Source organism: Mobula hypostoma, chromosome 17 (assembly GCF_963921235.1).
Source record: "Mobula hypostoma chromosome 17, sMobHyp1.1, whole genome shotgun sequence".
Taxonomy (NCBI): Eukaryota; Metazoa; Chordata; class Chondrichthyes; order Myliobatiformes; family Myliobatidae; genus Mobula; species Mobula hypostoma.
Genome location: NC_086113.1, coordinates 59,239,436 through 59,264,119, shown reverse-complemented (window position 1 = coordinate 59,264,119; position 24,684 = coordinate 59,239,436). Strand labels below are relative to the sequence as shown.

Here is a 24,684-nt window from a genome sequence, read left to right as displayed (position 1 = left end):
TCTGGCACTTTTATCATTTTGTCAGCTCTCTTGAATCTCATTAATTTGGAATACTTAATTTCTAGACATGGCCGTCATGTATTTCCCTAACAATTATTAGTTCAAATCCATTTGTCGTATTTGTGCCATTTTTGTACATATACCTTAAGCACATTTCTTTGAATTATTTTTGTTTACTTTTTCACCTTTACCATTATGCTTTCAGACCCTTCCTGTCTTATTTGGCTTATTATTGTCCATATGCTATTTTGTTCGTATAGTCATGGCTGCTTCCTTTGAGCCTGTGACTTTTCCCTCATCTGAGTGCTGACTACTCTCACACACACTCACCCACCATTATTAATTTAATGTTCTTGCTATCCTATTTGTCATCACACTGGACCTGGTCTGGTTTAAGTGGAGCTGTGCCAGAGCTCTAAATATCAAAACTCATTTCTCAGTCATGTCAAAAATTACACTGGAGCCCTGTATTTCATTCTCTGATTCATTCAAACCTACATCAATTTTTGCACAATGAAAGAAAGAAAGACTTATAACTTCTGGATGCGTTAAAGCCAACAGGCAACAGTTTGCTTTGGAAATCTGACGATGGTTGTACTGCAGAAACAAGTAGCTAAAAGCATGCAGCAAAGTTCCACACACAGCATATGATCCCACAGACACATATCATATGATTGTAATGAAGTTGGCTGAAGGATAAACAATGGCTGGAAGGAAAGTTTCACTATAGAAAGTGCTGTGGCATCTTTAACTCACACCTGAGGGGCCATATGTGATTGACAGTACAGTAATTTCTCAATACTCATTGAAGAGACAATTCAGATTATATGCTCAATTGGTAATAATCATGTGATTAGGGTTCAGCATTTTAACTGACTATTAATTCAGTCATTTCTAGTTTTATGTTAATGGATCACAATATAGAGAACGTCTCTCTCCAACTTCAGATCTGATGCAAGTCATTATTGGTAAGAGCAAGAATGCCAGGAATTAAAGGTAATTGTGTAACTGGGTGGGTATGGACAGACTGGATATAATTTTGACGAGACAGTCCAGGACACAAAAATAATTGCATGATATTTATGAATTTTAAGAACTGGATAGTTATCTGAAATACTTTCACAGATTTTACTGTAACCTCTTGCAAAGTATTTATGCACACAATCAAATCTTTCATGAATCTACGCTGACAATGGTTTTACATTTAAATCCTCAAAGTGAACACTTTTTGTGTACCCAATCTTTCATTTACACATTTTCCTTGCACAGGGCATTATCCAGAATGACCACAATTGCTGATAACTGCTTTAGAGGCTGGACAACGACTCTTTTAACAAATCAGCATTTGAATAACAATCAGATTCTTTGTTTTACCAAACCTTGGTTACTTTATTCAGCTTTTAAGAGAGGCCCAATAACTAAACATCAGATGGCCAGCAATCTCATTAAGATAAATAATCTAAAATGCCTTTATGAATTTCTGGCAAGCCGTTGCAGTATTGAGTCAATAAAAAACCCTTGGACAACACACACAAAATGCTGAAGGAACTCAGCCAGTCAGGCAGCTGCGATGAAGGGGAATGAACAGTTGACATTTTGAGCCAAGATCTTTTTTCGCGTCCTAATGAAAGGCCTTGCCCCAAAACATTGACTATTTATTCCACTCCACAGACGCTACCTGACTTGTTGAGTTCCTCTAGCATCTTGCATGTGTTGCTGAAGATTTTCAGCTTGTGCAGACCTCGTGTAACAATAACAAATGCTTATTTTAGTTAGGAGGTAATATGAAGCAAAATTGAAATAAGGGACAAGTTAGATTAGGGTACCTCAGTTAAGAGCACTTCATTGTATTGTGCTATAATTGAAATACTGAATAACAAATAACCTCACTTTGGAACTTATAATAAATTTGTCAAATTAATGATAATGTAACTAATGATAATTTCTGTATCAGGACAAAAATAGACCAAATTTGCCTGTTACCATTCTACTGTTTATGTGATGCCACAATTACTGAAATGTTAACTAACAGTGACAATTAACGAGGTGAGAAACATCTGAGTGCCTTTGGGAATATTGTTGTTCTTAAGTGTGCTATACTTATCATAACAGCTTGCTCTGCTGGCTGTTGGGCTTGTCTGCTCTCCACTATACTCGTCCTCCTTCGGGGGCCTGGGACACCTTTGGTCCCTATAGCAGCGTTGCTGCGGCCTGGGGCGCTGCAATATACAATGCAGTCTGTGAGGCAGACTGGGCAGAAGGATCTTGTCTGGCAGCCCAAGGTCTCTATATCGCCTGCCCAGGCTTGTAGCACCCTGCAGAGGTCACTCCAATGATGACGCAAGACTTTGGTACAACATGGGAATTACTGTTTCTGCACCACCACAAGCTGACTTTTCCCTGCGTGCTACCCACCATCTTTTGAGACAGAAGAATGTTAACAATTATAGCCTTTTTTAATGTGCTCACGTGGTACTCCAAACTTGACTTCAATATGAATGAATCAATGTTATCTGCCTTCACATCTCTCTCAGGATTTGAAGGGATTGATTTGTTGAGTTTATTATCTGGATTTCTCCATCAATGAGCATCGAGAGATTACTGTACTATCATACTGAATCAACATCTGGCCTCTCAGATGGGAGTTAAAGATCCTACAGCAGTATTTATAGTGGAGCTCTGAACTTCCAATGTTTATCCTTCAACTAACTTGACTACAACCTACAATCATGCATTTCTTTGCTGCTTGTCAGACTGTGTGCATGCTATTAGCTATATTTTCATGCATTGTAGCTATAGTTAGATTTTCAAAGCCATTGTTTGAATATCCATTCCGACCTGTCTTTCCACTGCCCTGTCCATTGCACACTAAGACCAAACTCACACTAGAAGAATAACACCTCATATTCTGCTTGAGTATCCTACAGCCCGATGGTTTGAACACTGTTTTTCAGGTAACCCATTTCCCTATGGCCCCTTCCCACACCCACTAATCCAGCCAGGGTCTTTCCCCTTTTGTTCGCCTTTTCCATTTCTCTCTCCCTTGTTATGTATGCAGTCTCATCATACTCCCCACCCCCCATTCCAAACCTGGTTCCATCTGCCCATTACCCCTCCCTTAACTGGTTTCAGCTATCACATGTCAGCCTCTACCTCTACCCTTCAACAGCCTTCCCGTACCTGGCTCTATCTGTAAATTTCTTCTTATGTTTCCATCTCTCGCCCACAAGTCATTGTTTCCACAATATCCTTTCCCCCCACCTGGTCCCATCTGCCATTACTACTCCCTGTCTGGTTCTACCCATCACCCAACAGTCTCGCTCACATCTATATACAGGGCATTTTCTTCTAAGTTATTTTTTTAGTTGTAAACTCAATTAGTTGCCTGCTAAATCCTTTGCCACATCTAAAGGTCAAAAATGTACAACAGATGCTTTTACTTTCTTTCATTCAAATGTCAGGTTTAGCCTACACAATGATGTCAAATCAGAGGACCCAAAATGCTCCGAAGATCATGCAATCCAGCTTCAGTGGTGTCAAACCTATCCTACTTCCAACATAACCAAGGATCCCTTTCACTCTGGTCATTCTCTCTTCTTTTCCCTTCAAGAAGTAGGTACAAAAGCTTAAAAACATGTACCATCTGGCTTAAGGACATCTTCTTCCCCATTACTACAAGACTTAAATGTATCTCTTATATGATAAAGATGAACTCTTGATCTCCTAAACTACCTTATCCTTGGCCTTTGTAATTGATACTACCTCAACATATGGAATCATCTGCTTGGATGGCATATAAACGGAAGTGTTTCACTATACCTCCATACTTGTGACAATAATAACCCAGTCACTTCTACCAGAGGCCAGGACTACCTAACAAGTACAACTAAAACCAATTCTACTTCTGAATATTTGTTTACCAGATAACTGCCTTCAACTGCATACTTCTTTGCTGCTCGTCCTGGGTTGTCAAAAAAGAACAGAGTAAAAACATAAAAGCTCCTGTATACACTTTCCAGAATACGGCATGAACAGTGAATAACCCGTAAAGATCTTTTTAGATACACTTCTAAATACTACTTAAATAAAAATATAATTTTTAGGAAAAAGCAAATTGGACTTCAGTTGCTGCTGATCTTTAGCTCTGATATTATTCTTTCACCCACTAACTTGTTATTAATATAAGGCTATCAGGCAATAGATTGAATCACCTTGAGCTGTACCACAGGAGACCAATTCACTAATTCAGTTTTCAAATGTTTATTTATTCTGCCTGTTATTACCATAATACCAAGTAAAAACATGTGGTACAATGAAATCATTGCTGAGGAAGATGAAGAGCAAGAGGAGCTTAGGAGGACGATGGTGCCTAACAGTGACTCCTTTGCCTGCACCTTCACAAACAGCTCTATTTCTACCTTTTAAATCTCTATTTTCTTCCCTTTCAGGGTTCTCTGGAAAACCCTGACCTGGAGTTACACGCTGACTTCGGTTCTTTGTGGGTATGGGACTTGCTCTCGGGGTCTTACGACTGGCCGCTATTCGATATACCAAGGATGCGGCCTAGAAGACTAGTGTGCCTTCAGGGTTCCAGGACTTCATGGCTCTGGAGGCAGGCAGACTCGAGGTCGGTGCCTCTGCAGGAAACTGGTGTGTTGTGGGAAGATTGAAAGCAGCTAGCTAGACCTGAGTTCTTTGGGCAGAGCTCAGAAAAAAATGACGCAACAGACTTTTAACATTGTAAATCAGTGAGTTGTTTGTTATGTCTCCCCTCTCGCTGTGAAACGGGGACAGCTCTTTTTCCCTTATTAAGGAAAGAGAGAACCTGTAGTATGTCGAATTACCAGGTGAACGAATAGTCTTTGGGGTACTGAAGTCTGTGTCTTTATTGATGCTTTGCTGCACACTTGAGTGCTTGGTGGGGAAGGGGGGATCATTGCTTTGCTGCTGCTTATACGTGGGTGGGGGGAGCTTTAGGGTTCTAACATTTAACTATCATTCACTTTTCGGGGCACTTCTCTGATTTCGTGGATGGTTGCGAAGAAAATGGATGTATATTGTATACATCTCTCTAATATTAAATGCACCTTTGAAACCTTTGAAGAGAGTAAGAACTTAGTATAAAGAAGTCAATTTTAAGAGGCATCTTGAATAGATGAAGAGTAAGATGTACATAGATTCATGAAGGGAACTTGAGAACCTGGCAATGGAAAGCTTAGCTGCCAGTGATTGTGTGATTAATAATGCAATGCTCAGGAACTCTTACGTTCCTTAGAGAGGTACATAGGATTAAGGATGAAAGGAATTATGAAACAGACGAAATTAGAAACAAGGATGAAAAATTTTATTCAAGGAACTGCTTGATGGGGAGTCAATTTAGGTATTAAACAGGGCCGTGTGGGTTCTGATCATTAGCAGAGTTTGGAATGACCTCATAATAATAGCGGTTGGCCAACACAGTTTGAAACAAGCAAGTCTTTTGGTAATAAAGGCACCTATGAGGGTTTGAATAGCAGATGAGGTGAGATCGGACCAGAGATGGGCAATACTATGGAGGCAGAAATAGGCAGTCTGAATGAGGACTCAGAAATGCTGTTGGAAGCTCATTTCAGTGTCCAACAGGATATCAAGCTTCAGTCTCAAGTGGTTTTCATAGAGAGGGATAGAGTGGTTAGGTATTAGAATTTTATTATGAAGCCTGAAAACAATGGTAATGGCCTTCCCAATATTTAACAAGAGGAAATTGTAAGCAGTCATTTTTCATTGCATTAATACCTCCATCAAATCCTCTCTAAACTGATGGCTTCAACATCTAAGCTTATCCCATACTGGCCTTCAAGTCATACAGCTTTCTCTGCCAAATTGTTCGCAAAGCAAAAATAGATTGAGCAAGCAAAATTGTTAATACCTTGGATTTATCAGCTTTCCACATGCTTGATGATACCAATATGTCAGACTGATTCAGTGTGTTTTTTGCTTGTGTATACATCATTTTTTTAATCTTCTGCTTTGGATTGAGAAGACCAAGTATAACTTTAGTTGGTAGCCCCAGTGGATTGGGATTATGAGGGCTGACATGCCAAGTTGAATATGCAGACAACTTTTTGTCCACTTGCTGAGTATGTAATGGCTTGCACTTTTTCAGATAACACCAACTAAATCTCGTTGAAGTCTTTAGAGTGGAAAGTGTTGCGCTTTGTACATCTCGTGTACTTGCAACTGGAAAGGAAGCTCTCGCTTTTACTTGGGCTTGATTGTTTGCTAGTTGAACTTGCTCATTACTTGATGCAGATACATCAACCTGAGTATTAGAGAGTGACTTCAACAAAGTAGTACTAGCTTGTAGGGAGCGAGAGAATGTGATTATAGGTGATTTTTGAATAACTGTCCCTGAAGAAGAGGGAGAACCTTCAGAGTCCAAAGCTTCTCCTGAAAGAACTGACAGCTCATGAAAAGGCTTTGCTGGTGAGCTGTTGAGGTCTACAATTTGAGAGTTGTTTTTCAGAGTACTTTCTTGCTCAACAGGCAGCGTGCTCTCGGCATGATCAGTTGTGCAGTGCTGCCTCACTAATACAGGCTTCTTCAATTTAGTAATTTCAGCAGATTTGGTGTTTTGTAACAGCACAGGTGTCACTTTACCACTACTTGAAGATCCACTTTCATCCTTAACCCGTTTCTGATGTTTTTCCATTGCAATATCTAAACTATTTGCTGGTGATAGCATGCGTTTACTAGTACCAGTAGGTTCTTGTGCAAGTAGACAGTCAGAAGGCATTTCTGATCCACTTGATACAAGTGCAGTTCTGCTTTCGTTAATGGCATAACAGTTTTCAGAAACAGAAGACATTTTATTTTGTTGGGTTTCCAGATAGTCCTTTGATCCTGAAAGCATTTCCTTGGCAGTGTTCGAATGTATTTGGTCATCAAATTTACAAATCACCAGAGCTTGCTGGTTTGTTTGATCTTGTGTGACCAGAATCTGAGGCAATGTTGAATGAATAGCAGTGTTAAAAGTGGGTTTCCCACTCTGGATGACCAGAGAAGCTCCAGGCTGTAGCTGATTGGACACGTGGTCAGGGTGGATAGGTGGGAATGGAGGAACCAAATACAAATTGGAAATAATCTCCAGGGACTTGGTTGAAATAGTTGAAGTTACCCCACTTGATCCTAGAGTGAGAGGAATAGATAAGGGAATGACTGGCAGATGGGATGTAATGCTAGGAAGTATATATGGCTGGCTGGATTGACTTTGAACAAGTTCAAGCTGGTATTTAGGAGCGTATATATTTTCTTCAGTTGCAGGAGGAAGTGATATAATTGGACCTATTTTTGCAGGCAGTACCTTTAGGTTTTCTAATGTCAATGAACATACCTCAGATTTCTGAGCAAGAGATGTTTGAACTAAAGGTGGTTTAATTTGGATTTGATTATTTATATTTACTTCTTGAGTTGATGGCTGTGGCTGATGTTGCACTATGTGTTGAAGTTGTGTCACACATGACAACTGATGCTGTGAAGTTAAGAAAGACACAGGGGATAATCTACTTGATAAGGATCTTTTGAGTTGTGGCAGGGCAGCTACCTGCAGAGTTAGATTTTGCTGGAGTAAATTGGAAGGCAAAACCTGAGGTTGAGGAATATCTGGGCCAATACTCAAAGACATCTGCCGTACAAGAGGACCTCTTCTCCTTTCAATAAGTGAGACAGAGCCAGATGCTATTAACTCAGAAGCCACAGTTGAAATCATTTCCATTGAAACCTTTGGTGATGTAGGTATTGATGTGGCTATGATACCACAATCAAATGACTTGCTACTAATTCCTGTAGCAACCTCTGTACATGGTGATACACTATTATTCTGTTCAGATGCAGCATGCCTCGTTTCTCTGTAATATGGATTGGGAACACCAAGTGTGTTAGAACGACTAACTAGAACCAATTCAGATGACTTAACCAGTGTTTCCAGCTTGGAAGGACTTTCAGTCCTTGGAACATCCTCCCTATCAAAAGAGGCTGAAAGACTAGAACAAGACAGATTGCTCTCCTGACTGAAACTCCTTGACAGTGTAGAATCAAAACTGGATTCACCAGATGAATGCTCCATCTCAGCTAAGCGGATTCGTTTCTTCTTTGGTGGTAGCTTCTCTGTTGGCAGACTTGATAGTGTCTCACTCCTCTGAGGCCAATGAAACTTCTCTGTTTGCTCATTTCCTTGCACATCTTGCTCCTGGTCTGGTTCCTCAGTGACCAAAATCTCTGGAACCTGAATGTTATGCTGGCGCACCAATTTTAGCTGCTGCACCAAAGAGCAATCAACAGAAGAAGATCTCGAATATTCGCTGGTTGATGCCCTTGATATCCCAGGGTTGGGTTGCTTTTGGGAACTGGACTGACTGCAAGCATCTTCTTTACCAGTTACAAATAAAGAAAGCTGCATTATTTCATTATGAGTTTCCTTTTCTTGCACAGGACCAGGAGAATTTCTATCCACAGATTCAGAATGTTCAAATGAACAGGGCCTACTCAATGAATTAGTATGTTGTATTACAGACACACCACTGTTAGCCCTACTTAACTCTCGTTCTTGCAATGGTGAGGGTGATGGCTTGATTTGGATTTCGTTGCTAAAAGATACTGGATCCTCCAGGGAATGCTCCTTGCTGCCTGACTGAAGGTGCTCCCCTGCTAGACTTTTCACACTAACATTCATGGATTGGCTGCCTCCACCTAAATTGTTGCGATGACACGTAGCACTTAACTGATCTGATGCAGATTCTTTATTTGTGGTGTCTGTCCCAGTACCTAAAGCAGGTAAAAGCTCGTCGTCATCACCAATGCTTTTAATTTTCCTCCTTTTCCGCATCTTAGGTGGTTGCTGGAGCACACCTGCTGCTCCTATAATCTTATAATGTAACAATTGTGGTGACATGCTGCGTGATATTGCTTCATGTTCCGAATCTTTTGTGATGATTGGTTTGACCTTTGGCCCGTGAAGCTCGGAGCAGTAGAACTTCTTGTGGTTTTCAAAGTTCTCCAGCTTCCTATATCTGTTTCGGCATGTTTCACATTCGTACATGGACCCCCGACCTTGTGACTTCTTCACTTTTTCCTGCATACGCATGTTGTATTCAAATGATTTGCTTCTTGGCATCAAAACCCCTGTGGCCATGGTGCTCCTCTGGAAACCTTCATCCATAGAGCGTGTGGAAGCAAAACTCTGCCCCTCACTGGCTGATGAGTCTTCTACAGCAGTCTGTCTGACAAGGGTTCGTGGATAGGCAAGATGGATTGTTGTCTGTGGTCCAGGTACAAAGACATCATCGCTAAATGAACCACAAATTTTGTCATCAAATGACTGGCTCCCTCGCAATGGGTGTGCAGCTGACGTTGTATTTGCAGGTACAGCTGAATTTGCTGGAGTAGCAGGCATCGAATTACTTCTAGTAATTGGCAGACAATCAAGAGAAGGGAATGGAGGAGGAACAGATAGAAGAAACACTTGTTTTGACTTGTCAGTAGGTGTAAAGGGGGACTTGGGAATATCAGAACTGGAGCTTGTTCTCCTTCCAGAATGAAGAGGCCGTAGATCAAACTGGAACGAGTCTTTAAATGTGTAAGGTTTTGGTGAGTCTATGCTTCCTCTCCTAGAAAGGGATGTTCTTCTTGGTTTTACACTATCCAGCTGCTTATCATCCACTACTGCTTCATTATCTGATATCAACTTGGAAATGCGCTCTTCAAGCATTTTGCTTGCAATCTGGGTACGAACAGGAGCTGCTGATTTGAACTGCTTTTCAACTGAAACTGTATTCATCTGTAAATCAGTGGCCATAATTTGATTGCTGTGAGCAGGGCAAGGAAAACTGACCCTGTTTGTATCAACTTCGGTGATGGGCAGTGACTTAATGAAGGGACTGATGGGACTCATCTGCTGATCAGCACTTTCGGAACGGGAGAAATACCCAGAATCTGTGCTCCCTAAACTTCGAGGGCTCAAATGATGCTTCCCTTGTTCCGTGGCCTGCTGTCTTTGAAGCTGTGCGTGTGAAGTCACTGACTGAGCCTTTTCTTCCTCTTGTGGACATACTTCCAGCTGCTGCTTGCACCCAGTCTCTTGCTTTGTCCAAGACATCCAAATTGAAGTTGACTCTACTTGAGCAGCCTGTGGGTTTGCCTGCGGTGGAGTATTGACAGGTTCTGGAGCTGTACCCGTCACCTGTGGACTATTAGCCCTTACTGGAGAAATATTCACTGGGTAAACCACCACTTTTGGCAAAGCAGCTGTAACTTTTGGCTCAATGCTTTCATGCAAGGCCATAGACTCGTAAGTGTCATAACCAGAGACTTTAGTTACTGGTTTACTGGACGATGAGATACTCAAGGGGAAAGCCGCAGCTGCTTCTGAATAGGACATATTGTCAGCTACTTGTGCAGCTTCCTGTTCAAAGTGCTTTTGATCAAAATATTTTTCCTCTGATGTGGAATCAGCCTCACTTTCACAGCTTTCCTCTACGTCTGACTGAATAAGCCCTCGGTCGGATTCCTGTGATACTGATGTACTGCTGCTCTCCGATCTTAGAACAAGACCAAGTTTGATAGCATGAGCGTGGGACTTCTTGTGCTTATACAAGTTACTTTTCGTCTTAAATGAAAACCCACATGTAACACAAGGGTAGGGCCGTTCCCCAGTATGTGAGCGAATATGCTTTTGGAGAACACTAGGCTTTGCACATGCTCGGTTACAGTACTCGCAAATATACTTCCCTTGCTTTTTTGGCTTTTGGTCCTTAAGCGCAATATTGGACACTTGGTCCATCCCGGCATTGACAACAGATGGCATCTGGTTATAACCAGATCCAATTTGATCACAATTAGGTTGATAGGCTGTCATTGACTGGTTTGAATTGACCAAAAGCTGATTTTGATGCAGCCTATATGGCATGGCAGAAGTCTGAGTCTGGCCTAAAGAAGTCATGGTTAAATCATGTGGTGATTGGAAATGGTGTTTTCCTTGATCCTGCTGGTGTGTTGGTGATCCATTAAACCTCTGAGATAAGACATGATGTTGATCTTGTTTAGCATGTAAAACAGGTTGAGTTTGCTGGTAGTGCAAGTGAGGTGCAGGCTGACCTGTCAGCTGTCTATTTCCTGATTTGGGCACAGTTTGAGCAACATTTGAATAGTACTGTGGGTCTGTGACAAATTCAGATTTACATTCTGAAAGCTGACTTAGGCTCTGTGCAGAAACTGTTGATGTTCCACTTGACACTCCCAGAGATACAACGCTGACATCTGTTTTTTTCGACTCTGAGTCAGCTGCAGAAAATTTTACCTTTGAAAGAGTTTTCAGTTCTGGCTCCATAGCTTTCAATAAGACATCAAATGCAGAATTTGCATAAGGAGAGCTCCCATTTGTACTGCAACTTTTGTTCTCGGCTTTAATGATCCAATGTTTATGCAGTAAAGACAGACGTTGAATCGGATGCTCTGGGTGCTCATAGGATAGTGAAGGAGACTTCTCTGTAACCAGCAACTTCAATGTTGCATCAGTTTCTAGTTGGTGAGCACTCCAATTTGGGGACTCAACTGGATTCTGTTGTGCCACAATTTTTTTCTGTGATGATTTTCCAGCTCGGACTTCAGTTGTCTCACCAACAAAATTTAGTTCCTCTGAACATTCTTGCCCAATTTCTCCTTCTTTCTCCAGTTCTCCATTTTGGTCAAGCAAGGATTCCTTTTTTAAAGGTGAAGCAGCAGTTGGAACACCATCAACAGACAAGGCTGCCTCTGCACACTGTCCATGATTACTTAATTTTAAAAGAGCTTTCACAGGTGACTTGGGGATTTTCTTTGTCACGTTTTCAGCCACAACTTTCTTCCGCTTTACACCTTTAGATGCGCTTAACTTCCCTTTTCGTCTAGATTCTTGGAATTCTACTAAAACAAAATAAATTTAAGAAATCAATTTTTTTATCATTGCTATACCAATAACATGAACAAAGTCATACAGCAACTCATATTTACATGATTAATTCTTGCACAAAACTTATATTTCTAAACAAGGGGCAACCATAGGGTCAGCATACCCAAATTTTAGGCTTTATCAATGTGTGCAAAGCTCTGCTGCCCACAGCACGGGTGTACCTCTGTCCAACAAATCATGTCAGATGCCACTGGTGAGGGGTTAGTATGCACAAACGTGATTTCCACAGAAATTATACAAAATAGGTAAATCAGAACATTTATCAGCACAGAAGACCAGTGCTTCCATTATCACCAATGCTTCCATTTTGAAATCTGAATATTTCAGCCATCACTCTCTGTTAAACACACACCTAGGCACTTGTTTATTTGCAAAAATGGAACCCTCCTTCCCACTGTTATTTCCCTTGCTACAAGCTCTATCATTCAAACTGCTGCCAACTAGTCCAATTTAAGGGAACCATCCACTTTAGCCTACAGATAGGCTCATCAGCCCAACTCATGCATATAGAACAAGATATTGTCATAAGAGGGTGGCGCTGGGAGCGGACCCAAATGCAAGACACAAACACTGAAGTACTAGGAACAGGACAGGACTAGAGACTAGAGTTAGGGATGAGACTGGATGCAGACAAGGAGCTGGGACAAGAACACAGACTTGGGCTAGGACATTGGCTAGGCAAGTGGGTCCAGGACAAGGAACTGGGAACTAGGAGCCTGGGCTTGGACTCCGAGCTGGAGACTGGACAAGGACCCAGAACCTGGGTCTTGACTCGGGCTTGGACCCCAGAACTAGGCAAGGACATGACGTGGCTACAGGACTGGACACGGTTTGGGTACTTCGAGGCGAGGACATGACGAGGCTTGGGTACTTCGAGGCGGGGACATGGCGAGGCTTGGGTTCTTTGAGGCGGGGACATGACGAGGCTGGGTTCTTCGAGGCGAGGACATGATGAGGCTTGGATTCGGACTCCGAGCCAGAGACTGGACAAGGACCCAGGTCTAGGTCTTGACTCAGGCTCAGACTCCGAAGACATGACGTGGTCTTGGGAGACAGAACTAGGCGAGGCTATAGGACAGAATGAGAGACTCTGGGCAAGACGAGGGAACTCCAGCACAGGATGAAGCACATGGACAGGACGAGGCACATGAACAGGACGAGAACACGAAACCTTAACTTGGTACTCAGGAACAGCTGAGCCTTGGACTTGGGACAGCAGGAACCTCAGAACCTTGGACTTGGGACGAAAGGAACACAGAACACTGAGCCTTGGTCTTGGGGAGAACAGAAACACAGAGCCTTGGTCTAGAGCATGGGAACACGAAGCCTTGGGCTTGAGAGACAGGAACACAGGGACATGGAACACAGAGCCGGGACCCCTCCCTGGGAACAGGACTTGGGACCAGGGTTCAACACAGAATGCTGAACACAACTAGGCGGTTCTCAACACTAGGTAGCGGCAAATGGCCAGACCTACCTAGCGAAGGCGTGGACACAGAGACAGTTCCAACTCAACGATAGACAGTTCCTTATCTTGACACAGCAAGGCTCCGGTCTCGCTCCAGTGGTAGAACTTGACAAGGTTGCAGGCAAGGCTCCAGACACAGGTTGCAGGCAAGGCTCCAGAAGGAAGGGGAAGGGAAGGGAACAGTCCAGCCTCAGGGTAACGGCAAAGACAGCCTGACTTACCCCATGGAGGCAAGGACGGGATACTGACAAGACGAACCAGCAACCACACTCAAACCCAGGGCCACTTATATTCCCAGCCCCAAGACAAGCATCAGGTGCCTATGATTAAGCCCAACAGAAACAAGGGACAGCCGGAAGACCCAGAGTCCGGAGTCCATGGACCGGACCGTGAACTGGAACGCAGACTTCACGGATCAGACCATAACAGATATCTATCCAAGATAGTCCTGTATTGAGTTATTCTCCCTATCAGCTAGATGCATGTAATTTTTCACTGTTGCTTCAAGTTCCAAGAGGTTACTAAAACAGTGTGCAGGTGGTAAAGGACTCCTTGCTAACTTGAAAGCTTCTGCACTAGTTGTGGTTGTTTTAGCAGGTATTTCCCAGGGAGTGCAGGAGCAACTCTGAAAGGATGAACAAAGGATATGAAAGGAGCCACTCAAACAAAATGCTGAAGGAACTCTGCAGGCCAGGCAGCATCTATGGAAAAGAGTACAGTCGAAATTTCAGGCCAAGACCTTCAGCAAGTCTGGAGAAAAAAAGATGAGGAGCAAAAAGTTGGGGGGAGTGGGGGGGAGGAGAAACACAAGGTGATAGGTGAAACTGGGAAGGGGAGGAGTGAAGTAAAGAGCTGGGAAGTTGATTGGTTAAAGAGATACATGGCTGGAGAAGGGGGAGTCTGAGAGGAGAGGACAGAAGGCCATGGAAGAAAGAAAAGGAGGGAGGGGAACCAGAGGGAGACAATGGGCAGGCAAGGAAACAAGGTGAGAGAGGAAAAAGGGGATGGGGATTAGTGAGGGGGTGGGAGGGCTGCTATTACCGGAAGTTCGAGAAATTGATGTTCATGCTATCAGGTGGAAGGTTACCAGGTGGAATATAAGGTGTTCCTCCAACCTGATTGTGGCCTCATCACAACAGTGGAGGAGGCCTTAGATAGACATATTGGAATGGGAATGGGAAGTGGAATAAAATGGGTAGCCTCTGGGAGATTCCGCTTTTTCTGGTGGATGGAGCGAAGTTGCTCAGCGAAGCAGTCTCCCAACGTACATCAGGTCTCACCGATATACAGAAGGCCACACCGGGAGCACTGGACACAATATATGATATCCTCAGACTCATAGGTGAAGTGTGACCTCCCCTGGAAGGACTGTTTGGGCCCCTGAATGGTAGTGAGGGAGGAGGTGTAGGGGCAGGTCTAGCACTTGTTCCACTTGCAAGGATAAGTGCTAGGAGATAGATCAGAGGGAAGGGAAAAATGGACAAGAGAGTCGCATAGGGAGCAATCCCTGCATAAAGAGTAAAGTTTTTGGGAGACTGAGAAGGCCTCTCAATAATAGGCCACATCAATCCAGGATGTTGAGAGAGCAATTCTCCCACCTGATTCAGCGATGAACAACATGTGCACGATTAGTAATTCAATAAGGAAAACCTCACTGAAAGATGTCATTTGATATTGCTCAGACAGACTCAAAGCAGGGCAAGAATCTCAATGGCCAAAACAATGATCTTTTATAGGTTATGTAGACTTGAGTTGGAGCGATTTCCAATATCCTACCACTCTCCATGTAAAGATGATCAATGAAATACTCTTCAAAGACAATTAACTCAATTTAGTTATCTTTTGCCAGTGAGATCTTGTGGCTTTTACATGATTGTACACTTCATCATGACTGCACATATGCCACACTGCAGGAAAATCATCATGATATCAGCAAACACGTTGCCTTTATTCTGTACCTCATTTCAAAGAGTGGGTGGCAAGTGCGCGAGAAAGGCTACCTGTTGTTGAAGTAGCTTGAGTCTGATATGGAACTTCACATCCAGTACAACAGACCACTGACATACTTACACTGATTGACTATATGCTGACAGAACTCTGAGGCACTTGGCAGTAGTGTCTAGTTTCTTGGTGGTGAACTATATGTTAACTATCTTGCTGTCAAACAGCTATAAAATGAGCAGCTGAGGACAATGAACTTGAGTGGGAACAGGAGGAAAAGAAACACAAGTAGTCAACTACTTTCTACAGCTATGCCTGCTCCATGATTCTAATGGCAATACCAATAAACTCAGTTCACAGGTGTAGGCACAAAAATACAATCATAGAAAATACATATTCTAAATCAAACATATAAATGAAGTTGCATAGAAAAGACAACTAATTATACTATTGCAGTCACTCATGTACTCTCTTTTTGTGGCATTACATATTTTAATAGTCTTTCAGTTTAAAGGTATGACAATGGTTGGAGACGTCTTCTGACTTTGGTGGAAGGAGTTGCAGGTGAATGTTAAAGACCCTCAGGCAGTTGCGACCCTTGAAAGCCAATTATCAGATGGCACAGTCTGGTCATGCCTATAGTATTCTGGTTTATCTGACAGGTGAACAATGGCAAGTGCAGAGGGTTATTTGCAGGAGTGAAAGAACAAATACTAACTTCTTGACAGACAAAAGGAATTTATCTTCAAGTCCTCCAAGTCATCACTTTGGTGATCTGTTCAGGACTTCCGGGACAATCTGCAAACCCTTGAACACTGTAATCCATATCTGTGATGGTAGCAGGCTGAACCTGCACAACAGTGTTCGAAGGTTTGACTGAAGTACTAGACAAGGTTGAACATTGCACATCAGACGTTATATTCTGGTTGAACCATAAAATGACATTGATCCACACTTTCACTACAATATAATTTGAAAAATATCATGGATACCAAGCACAAGTGGCCTGCAAAATACATTGCTGAGCTTTGGGCTCTGCATAAGTTGATCTTGAAATATCCCTGCTCCTTAACATACGAGACCATTGTCAGGCTTGCTGGTGAATGAATTATTTCAATGGGATTCCCAGCAGTCTCCCTCTGTAACCTGCTCCAGCAAAACCTTTACTCCAGTCTCCTTCAGCAGGAATAGTTCTGCATTCTGATGAGCCAGCATCCTCACCACATACACACCCAGCTTCTATGCTATCCCTTAAATTATAAGCCACATCATAATTTAGCGGATAGCATTGCTAATATGTTAGTTAGGTTATAGTCCACGTGTATCTGAGGAGAGGCAGGAACAAGGGCACAGATGAAGGTGACAATTAAGGCTTGCATGTTTTCACCACCTTCATCTAATCAATGAGGAAACATTGCATGATGAGGGGGAAGTGGGAACTGAAAACGACTAGTTATGATGGCAATGTAGTCTGTGAAGGTTTTGGCCATGCAGCTGGCCACGGTCATGATAATAGATGCACCAATAATTGTCAGCTCTGTTTTTCCCACAGGAATTAAGGACACAGATGTTCCACACATATTCCTTTTGCTTCTACTGCCTCAAGAAGTGAACCACATTCTCCTACTCTAGAGAGGAAATTGTGTCAGAGTAGGAGGATAATGTTACTGCCAATGGTATTTTTGAAGGCTTGAGAAGTGGTTGTTCAGCATTCAGGAGTGCTGAAGACTGGAGGCGAGTAGCATAACTGTGAACTATGACTCTAGCCGACAGAAATTTTTGGTAGCCGTGTGATGGTTTCGTTAACTGACCAGTGGCAGAAACATATTGTCAGGTATAGGATATGGCATTTATTACATACATAGAACACAGAACATAAAATAGTACAGGACATTACAGGCTCTTCGGCCCAGAATGTTGTGCTGACCCTCAAACCCTGCCTCCCATATAACCCCCCACCTTAAATTCCTCCATATACCTGTCTAGTAGTCTCTTAAACTTCACAAGTGTATCTGCCTCCACCACTGACTCAGGCAGTGCACTCCATGCACCAACCACTCTCTGAGTAAAAAGTCTTCCTCTAATATCCCCCTTGAACTTCCCACCCTTTACCTTAAAGCCACGTCCTCTTGTATTGAGCAGTGGTGCCCTGGGGAAGAGGCACTGGCTATCCACTCTATCTATTCCTCTTAATATCTTGTACACCTTTATCATGTCTCCTCTCATCCTCCTTCTCGCCAAAGAGTACAGCCCTAGATCCCTTAATCTCTGATCATAATGCATACTCTCTAAACCAGGCAGATTCCTGGTAAATCTCCTCTGTACCCTTTCCAATGCTTCCAAATCCTTCCTATAGTGAGGTGACCAGAACTGGACACAGTACTCCAAGTGTGGCCTAACCAGAGTTTTATAGAGCTGCATCATTACGTCGTGACTCTTAAACTCTATCCCTCGACTTATGAAAGCTAACACCCCATAAGCTTTCTTAACTACCCTATCTACCTGTGAGGCAACTTTCAGGGATCTGTGGACATGTACCCCCAGATCCCTCTGCTCCTCCACACTACCAAATATCCTGCCATTTACTTTGTACTCTGCCTTGGAGTTTGTCCTTCCAAAGCGTACCACCTCACACTTCTCCAGGTTGAACTCCATCTACCACTTCTCAGCCCACTTCTGCATCCTATCAATGTCTCTCTGCAATCTTCGACAATCCTCTACACTATCTACAACACCACCAACCTTTGTGTCGTCTGCAAACTTGCCAACCCATCCTTCTACCCCCACATCCAGGTCGTTAATAAAAATCACGAAAAGTAGAGGTCCCAGAACAGATCCTTGTGGGACACCACTAGTTACAATCCTCCAATCTGAATGTACTCCCTCCACCACGACCCTCTGCCTTCTGCAGGCAAGCTAATTCTGAATCCACCTGGCCAAACTTCCCTGGATCCCATGCCTTCTGACTTTCTGAAGAAGCCTACCGTGTGGAATCTTGTCAAATGCCTAACTAAAATCCATGTAGATCACATCCACTGCACTACCCTCATCTATATGCCTGGTCACCTCCTCAAAGAACTCTATCAGGCTTGTTAGACATGATCTGCCCTTCACAAAGCCATGCTGACTGTCCCTGATCAGACCATGATTCTCTAAATGCCCACAGATCCTATCTCTAAGAATCTTTTCCAACAGCTTTCCCACCACAGAAGTAAGCTCACTGGTCTATAATTACCCGGACTATCCCTACTACCTTTTTTGAACAAGGGGACAACATTCGCCTCCCTCCAATCCTCTGGTACCAATCCCGTGGACAATGAGGACATAAAGATCCTAGCCAGAGGCTCAACAGTCTCTTCCCTTGCCTCATGGAGCAGCCTGGGGAATATTCCGTCAGGCCCCGGGGGTTTATCTGTCCTAATGTATTTTAACAACTCCAACACCTCCTCTCCCTTAATATCAACATGCTCCAGAACATCAACCTCACTCATATTGTCCTCACCGTCATCAAGTTCCCTCTCATTAGTGAATACCGAAGAGAAGTATTCATTGAGGACCTACCGAAGAGAAGTATTCATTAAGGACCTCGCTCACTTCCACAGCCTCCAGGCACACCTTCCCACCTTTACCTCTAATCGGTCCTACCTTCACTCCTGTCATCCTTTTGTTCTTCACATAATTAATGCCTTGGGGTTTTCCTTTACCCTACTCACCAAGGCCTTCTCATGCCCCCTTCTTGCTCTTCTCAGCCCCTTCTTAAGCTCCTTTCTTGCTTCCCTATATTCCTCAATAGACCCATCTGATCCTTGCTTCCTAAACCTCATGTATGCTGCCTTCTTCCACCTGACTAGATTTTCCACCTCACTTGTCACCCATGGTTCCTTCACCCTACCATTCTGTATCTTCCTCACCAGGACAAATTTATCCCTAACATCATGCAAGAGATCTCTAAACATCGACCACATGTCCATAGTACATTTCCTTGCAAAAACATCATCCCAATTCACACCCGCAAGTTCTAGCCTTATAGCCTCATAATTTGCCCTTCCCCAATTAAAAATTTTCCTGTCCTCTCTGATCCTATCCTTTTCCATGATACTGCTAAAGGTCAGGGAGCGATGGTCACTGTCCCCCAGATGTTCACCCACTGAGAGATCTGTGGCCTGACCCGGTTCATTACCGAGTACTAGATCTGGTATGGCATTTCCCCTAGCTGGCCTGTCCACATACTGTGACAGGAATCCGTCCTGGACAAACTTAACAAACTCTGCCCCATCTAAACCTTTGGAACTAACCAGGTGCCAATCAATAGAAGTTAAATGATAACAACCCTGTTATTTTTGCACCTTTCCAAAATCTGCCTCCCAATCTGCTCCTCTGTATCTCTGCTGCTACCAGGGGGCCTATAGAATACCCCCAAAAGAGTAACTGCTCCCTACCTGTTCCTGACTTCCACCCATACTGACTCAAAAGGGGATCCTGCTACATTACTCACCCTTTCTGTAGCTGTAATAGTACCCCTGACCAGTAATACCACCCCTCCTCCCCTTTCCCCCCCGCCATCCCTGTTAAAGCACTGAAATCCAGGAATATTGAGAATCTATTCCTGCCCTGATGCCAGTCAAGTCTCTGCAATGGCCACTATATCATAATTCCATGTATGTATGCAAGCTCTCAGTTCATCACCTTTGTTCCTGATGCTTCTTGCATTGAGGTACACACACTTCAGTCCTTCTGCCTTACTACCTTTACACCGTTTATTCTGCTTCTCTTTCCTCAAAACCTCTCTATATGTTAGATCTGGCTTTACTCCGTGCACTTCTTTCACTGCTCTATCACTCCGGGTCCCATCCCCCTTGCAAATTAGTTTAAACCCTCCCGAACCATGCTGGCAAACGTACCTGCAAGGATATTGCTCCCCCTTGGGTTCAGGTGCAACCCATCTGATCTGTACAGGTCCCACCTTCCCCAGAAGAGATCTCAATGATCCAAAAATCTAAAACACTGCTCCCTGCACCAACTCCTCAGCCACGCATTCAACTGCCATCTCCTCCAATTCCTACCATCACTGTCACGTAGCACTGGCAGCAATCCTGAGAACGCCACCCTTGAGGTCCTGTTCTTCAGCCTTCTGTTTAGTTCCCGAAACTCACACTTCAGGACCTCATCCCTCTTCCTACCTATGTCGTTGGTATCAACATGTATCACGACTTCTGGCTACTTTCCCTCTCGTACCAGGATATCGTGCACCCGGTTAGAGAAATCCTGGACCCTGGCACCCAGGAGGCAATAAACCATGAGGGTGTCCTTTTCATGTCCACAAAATCTCCTGTCTGCTCTCCTGACTATAGAGTCTCCAATGACGTCAGCTGTCCTCTTCTCCATCCCATCGTTCTGCACCACCGGCTCAGACTCAGTGCCAGAGGCCCTGCCACCGTGGCTCACACCTGGTCGGTCGTCCCCGCCAACAGTATCCAGGATGGTAAACTTATTATTCAGGGGGATGGCTACAGGGGTGCTCTGCACTACCTGTCTGCTCACCTTCGCTTTCCCCCCTCTGACTGTCACCCACCTACCTGCTTCCGACAGCCTAGGTGTGACTACCTCCCTGTAGCTCTCACCTATGACTGCCTTATTCTCCCTTATAAGTTGAAGGTCATCCAGCTGCTGCTCCAGATTCCTTACATGGTCTTCCAGATCGCCCAGCCGTATGCACTTCTGGCAGATGTGACTCTGCGGGAGATGGGCGTTCCCCCAAGACTGCCACATCTCACATGAGAGGCACATCACCGTCTCAGGAGGCATTGTAAAGACTAACTGCAAACAAGCTCGTCCTCCGCCTCTTCTCATTGAAGCTTCTCGAGTCAAAGCCTCAAAGCTCCACTCCTTCACTGGCCCACTCACATACTGGCCGCTTTCCATTGATCATGCTCATTCTTTTGAGGTCAGTGAACATAATCCTGAGCATGTAGGTTTTCAGAGGGTGGTTATTTTCACTAGCTTTTGAAGCAGAGCCTGATGCACTGTCTCTCTTGGTCTTAATCTCAGTGAAATCTAAACACAGGATCCTTTTCACAAACAAGAGAAAACCTGCAGACGCTGAAAAGCAAAGTAATACACTCAAAATGCTGGAGGAACTCAGCAAGCCAGACAGCATCTATGGAAAAGAGTAAACAGTCGATGTTTTGGGCTGAGACCCTTTACCAGGACTGGAAAAAAACAGAGGTGAAAAGTCAGAGTATGAAGATGGCGGGAGGGGAGGAAGGAGTACAAGGTAGTAGCTGATAGGTGAAACCAGGAGAGGGGAACGTTGAAGTAAAGAGCTGGGAAATCAATTGGTAGGACAGATAATGGGCCGGAGAAGGGGGAATCCATCTGACAGGATCCTCTTAAGGTTCTCCTGTTTGTCACTTTCTCAGACTGAGGCTAAATAGCTGCCAGAACATGCTTTGGTCATAAAACAACCTCATTATTAAGAGGTGCAGGTTGGTTTTAGGCAGTACATCCAAGTTTCAACAGACCACTGGCCATTCAAATTACAAGCCTTCACTGATGCACTTGGAAAGTAACCTAGCACTGGCTAAAGGCTGAAGTGATTATCATGAAGAACCAACACAGAGTTGGTGGCTACCTCTACCCCCATGCCCAATTTTGTGGTCTATCAAATTTATTATCCACTCTCTTCACAAAGTTTGCAATGCAAAACTCTACAGTACTCAAAATAAAATGCACATCCACTAGGATCACAAAATTTGAAACTTCCAGGTATACGTCCAAGTTTTTCCACAGATTTAAAAAAAAATGAATAAATGAAAGTTCATGTAAACTGCTTTTGTATTCAGTCTACAATACTCTTAAGAAATGTTAGTTTTGTTTCCTTTTTCACACATGCTGCCTGACATGCTGAGCTTCTCACCCACTTATTTCGGATATTCAGCATCTGAATTTTTTTAAAATTTTAAATTGTCAAGGAGCACAGGAGTAGTATCTGTTTAGGTTACCCAGTGAAATTGGTAGCAGAACATTGCATTCACAATGGCCATAGGATTGACTTCAACTGCATTGGTGCCACACCAATGGCTTTTGGGACTGCCTGGTAAAGGAAGCTATTAAAGTAAACCTAATCGAAAATAATTTTAACAAAAACAAAGGTCTCTCTCTAAGAACTGGAATTCAATTGCAAAACAAGGTGGGAGAATGGAAACCTGATTTGATGAGGACTAACCAATACGAAGGGTCTGATTGCAGGTGTATAAATGCCACCAGACTAGACAAGCCCAGCATCATCCCTGAAGAAGATACTAAGAATTTGTCATTGAAATGTCGGTTATAATCGATATCTGTACCCACTGGAAGCCCGAGAAGCTTATTTATCGTTTTACTCTCCATAAAAATCTGAATCAGAATTTATCGGAATGGGTTATCAAACATTGAATGTGCTAGTGAATAGAAAGGGATTATTCCATTTTAAAATTATTAGTAGCCTAAAGAATAAACACTTTCATGTTTGGGTACTGTTGTACACAGGGTGGAGTTGCTGTGAGGAAGTCTAAGGCCAGCTAATCAACCTACAGTTGAAATCAAGGTTAAAAAACTGCAAATATTAGAAATTGTGATGTTAACTTGTTTTTTTTTCTTTCCCATATCTGATAAAGGGTCTTAAGCTGAATATTAACTCTGTTTCTCTTTCTACAGGTGCTGCTCGAGGTACTGAGTATTTACAGCATCTTCTCTTCTTATTATTAAACATGGAATTGGAAGTGTGATGGGCTCATCAAACAGGTGATTTTCATTTTACTATTTCACATCAGGAGTTCCTGCCTGAAGCTAATAGCAAAGAAATAAGGAAAGGGTTAGATTGATCTTAGAGTAGTTTAAATGGTTGGCAGAATACCGTGGACATAGGGGCCTGTACTGTGATAAGACCATACGACATAGGAGCAGAATTAGGCCATCTGGCCCATCGAGTCTGCTCCGCCATTCAATGATGGCTGATCCTTTTTTCTCTCCTTCTCAACACCAGCCTTCTCTCTGTAACCTTTGATGCCATGTCCAATCAAAAACCTATCAATCTCTGCCTTAAGTACATCCAACAACCTGGCCTCCACAGCTGCACGTGGCAACAAATTCCACAAACTCACAATTTGGCTAAAGAAATTTCTCCATATCTCTGTTTTGAAAGGGCACCTTTCTATCCTGAGGCCCCCCCGCCCCATCCTTCTAAATTCCAGCAAGTACCGACCCAGAACCATCAAACGTTTCTTGTATGATAACCCTTTCATTCCTGGAATCATCCATGTGAAGCTCCTTTGGACCCTCTCCAGTGCCAGCACATCTTTTCTAAGATGAGGGGCACAAAACTGTTCACAATACTCAAGGTGAGGCCTCACCAGTGCCTTACAAAGCCTCAGCATCACATCTTTGCGCTTGTATTCTAGACCTCTTGAAATGAATGCTATCATGGCATTTGCCTTCCTCACCACTGACTCAACTTGCAAGTTAACCTTCAGAGTGTTCTGCCGATTCCCTCTGCATCTCAGATTCCTGGATTTTCTCCCCATTTAGAAAATAGTCCGCACTATTTCTACTACCAAAGTGCATGACCATGCATTTTCCAACATTGTATTTCATTTGCCACCATCTTGCCCATTCTCCTAATTTGTCGAAGTCCTTCTGCATCCTACCTGTTTCCTCAACACTACCTGCCCCTCCACCAATCTTCGTATTATCTGCAAACCTGGCAACAAAGCCACCTATTTCATCATCTGAATCATTTATATAGAGCATAAAAAGAAGTGGTCCCACTTTTATTCCCATTCACTGCCTCCTAGCAATCAGCCAATGTTAGTAACCATGTTAGTAACTTTCCTGTAATACCATGGGCTCTTAGCTTGGTAAGCAGCCTCATGTGTGGCACCTTGTCAGAGGCCTTCAGAAAGTCCAAATATACAACATCCACTGCATCTCCTTTATCTATCCTACTTGTAATCTCCTCAAGGAATTCCAACAGGTTCATCAGGCAGGATTTTCCCTGAAGCAAACCATGCTGACTTTGTACTATCTTGTCCTGTGTCGCCAAGTACTCCATCACCTCATCCTTAACAAATGACTAACATCTTCCCAGCCACTGTAGTCAGGCTAACTGGTCTATAATTTCCTTTCTGCTGCCTTCCTCCTTTCTTAAAGAGTGGAGTGACATTTGCAATTTCCCAGTCCTCCAGCATCATGCCAGAATCCAATGATTTTTGAAAGATCATTTCTAATACCACCACAGTCTCTAATGCTACCTCTT

The 24,684-nt window shown here is 43.3% G+C and overlaps 1 protein-coding gene across 10 annotated transcripts in view; it reads right to left on the bottom strand.

Moving 5' to 3' along the window:
- Nucleotides 1–24,684, bottom strand: part of hivep1 (HIVEP zinc finger 1) — a 277,484-nt gene that overhangs the window by 80,307 nt on the left and 172,493 nt on the right. For 8 of the 10 annotated variants that reach the window (XR_010020788.1, XR_010020787.1, XM_063069958.1 and 5 more), the window contains one exon: nt 5,909–11,937. Coding sequence is in view for 8 of the 10 variants with exons in the window: in XM_063069958.1 (XP_062926028.1) it covers nt 5,909–11,937 (6,029 nt within the window). In the remaining 2 variants the exon portion in view is untranslated. The remainder of the gene's footprint in view (nt 1–5,908; nt 11,938–24,684) is intronic. The other 2 variants (XM_063069963.1, XM_063069965.1) reach the window with 1 other exon arrangement.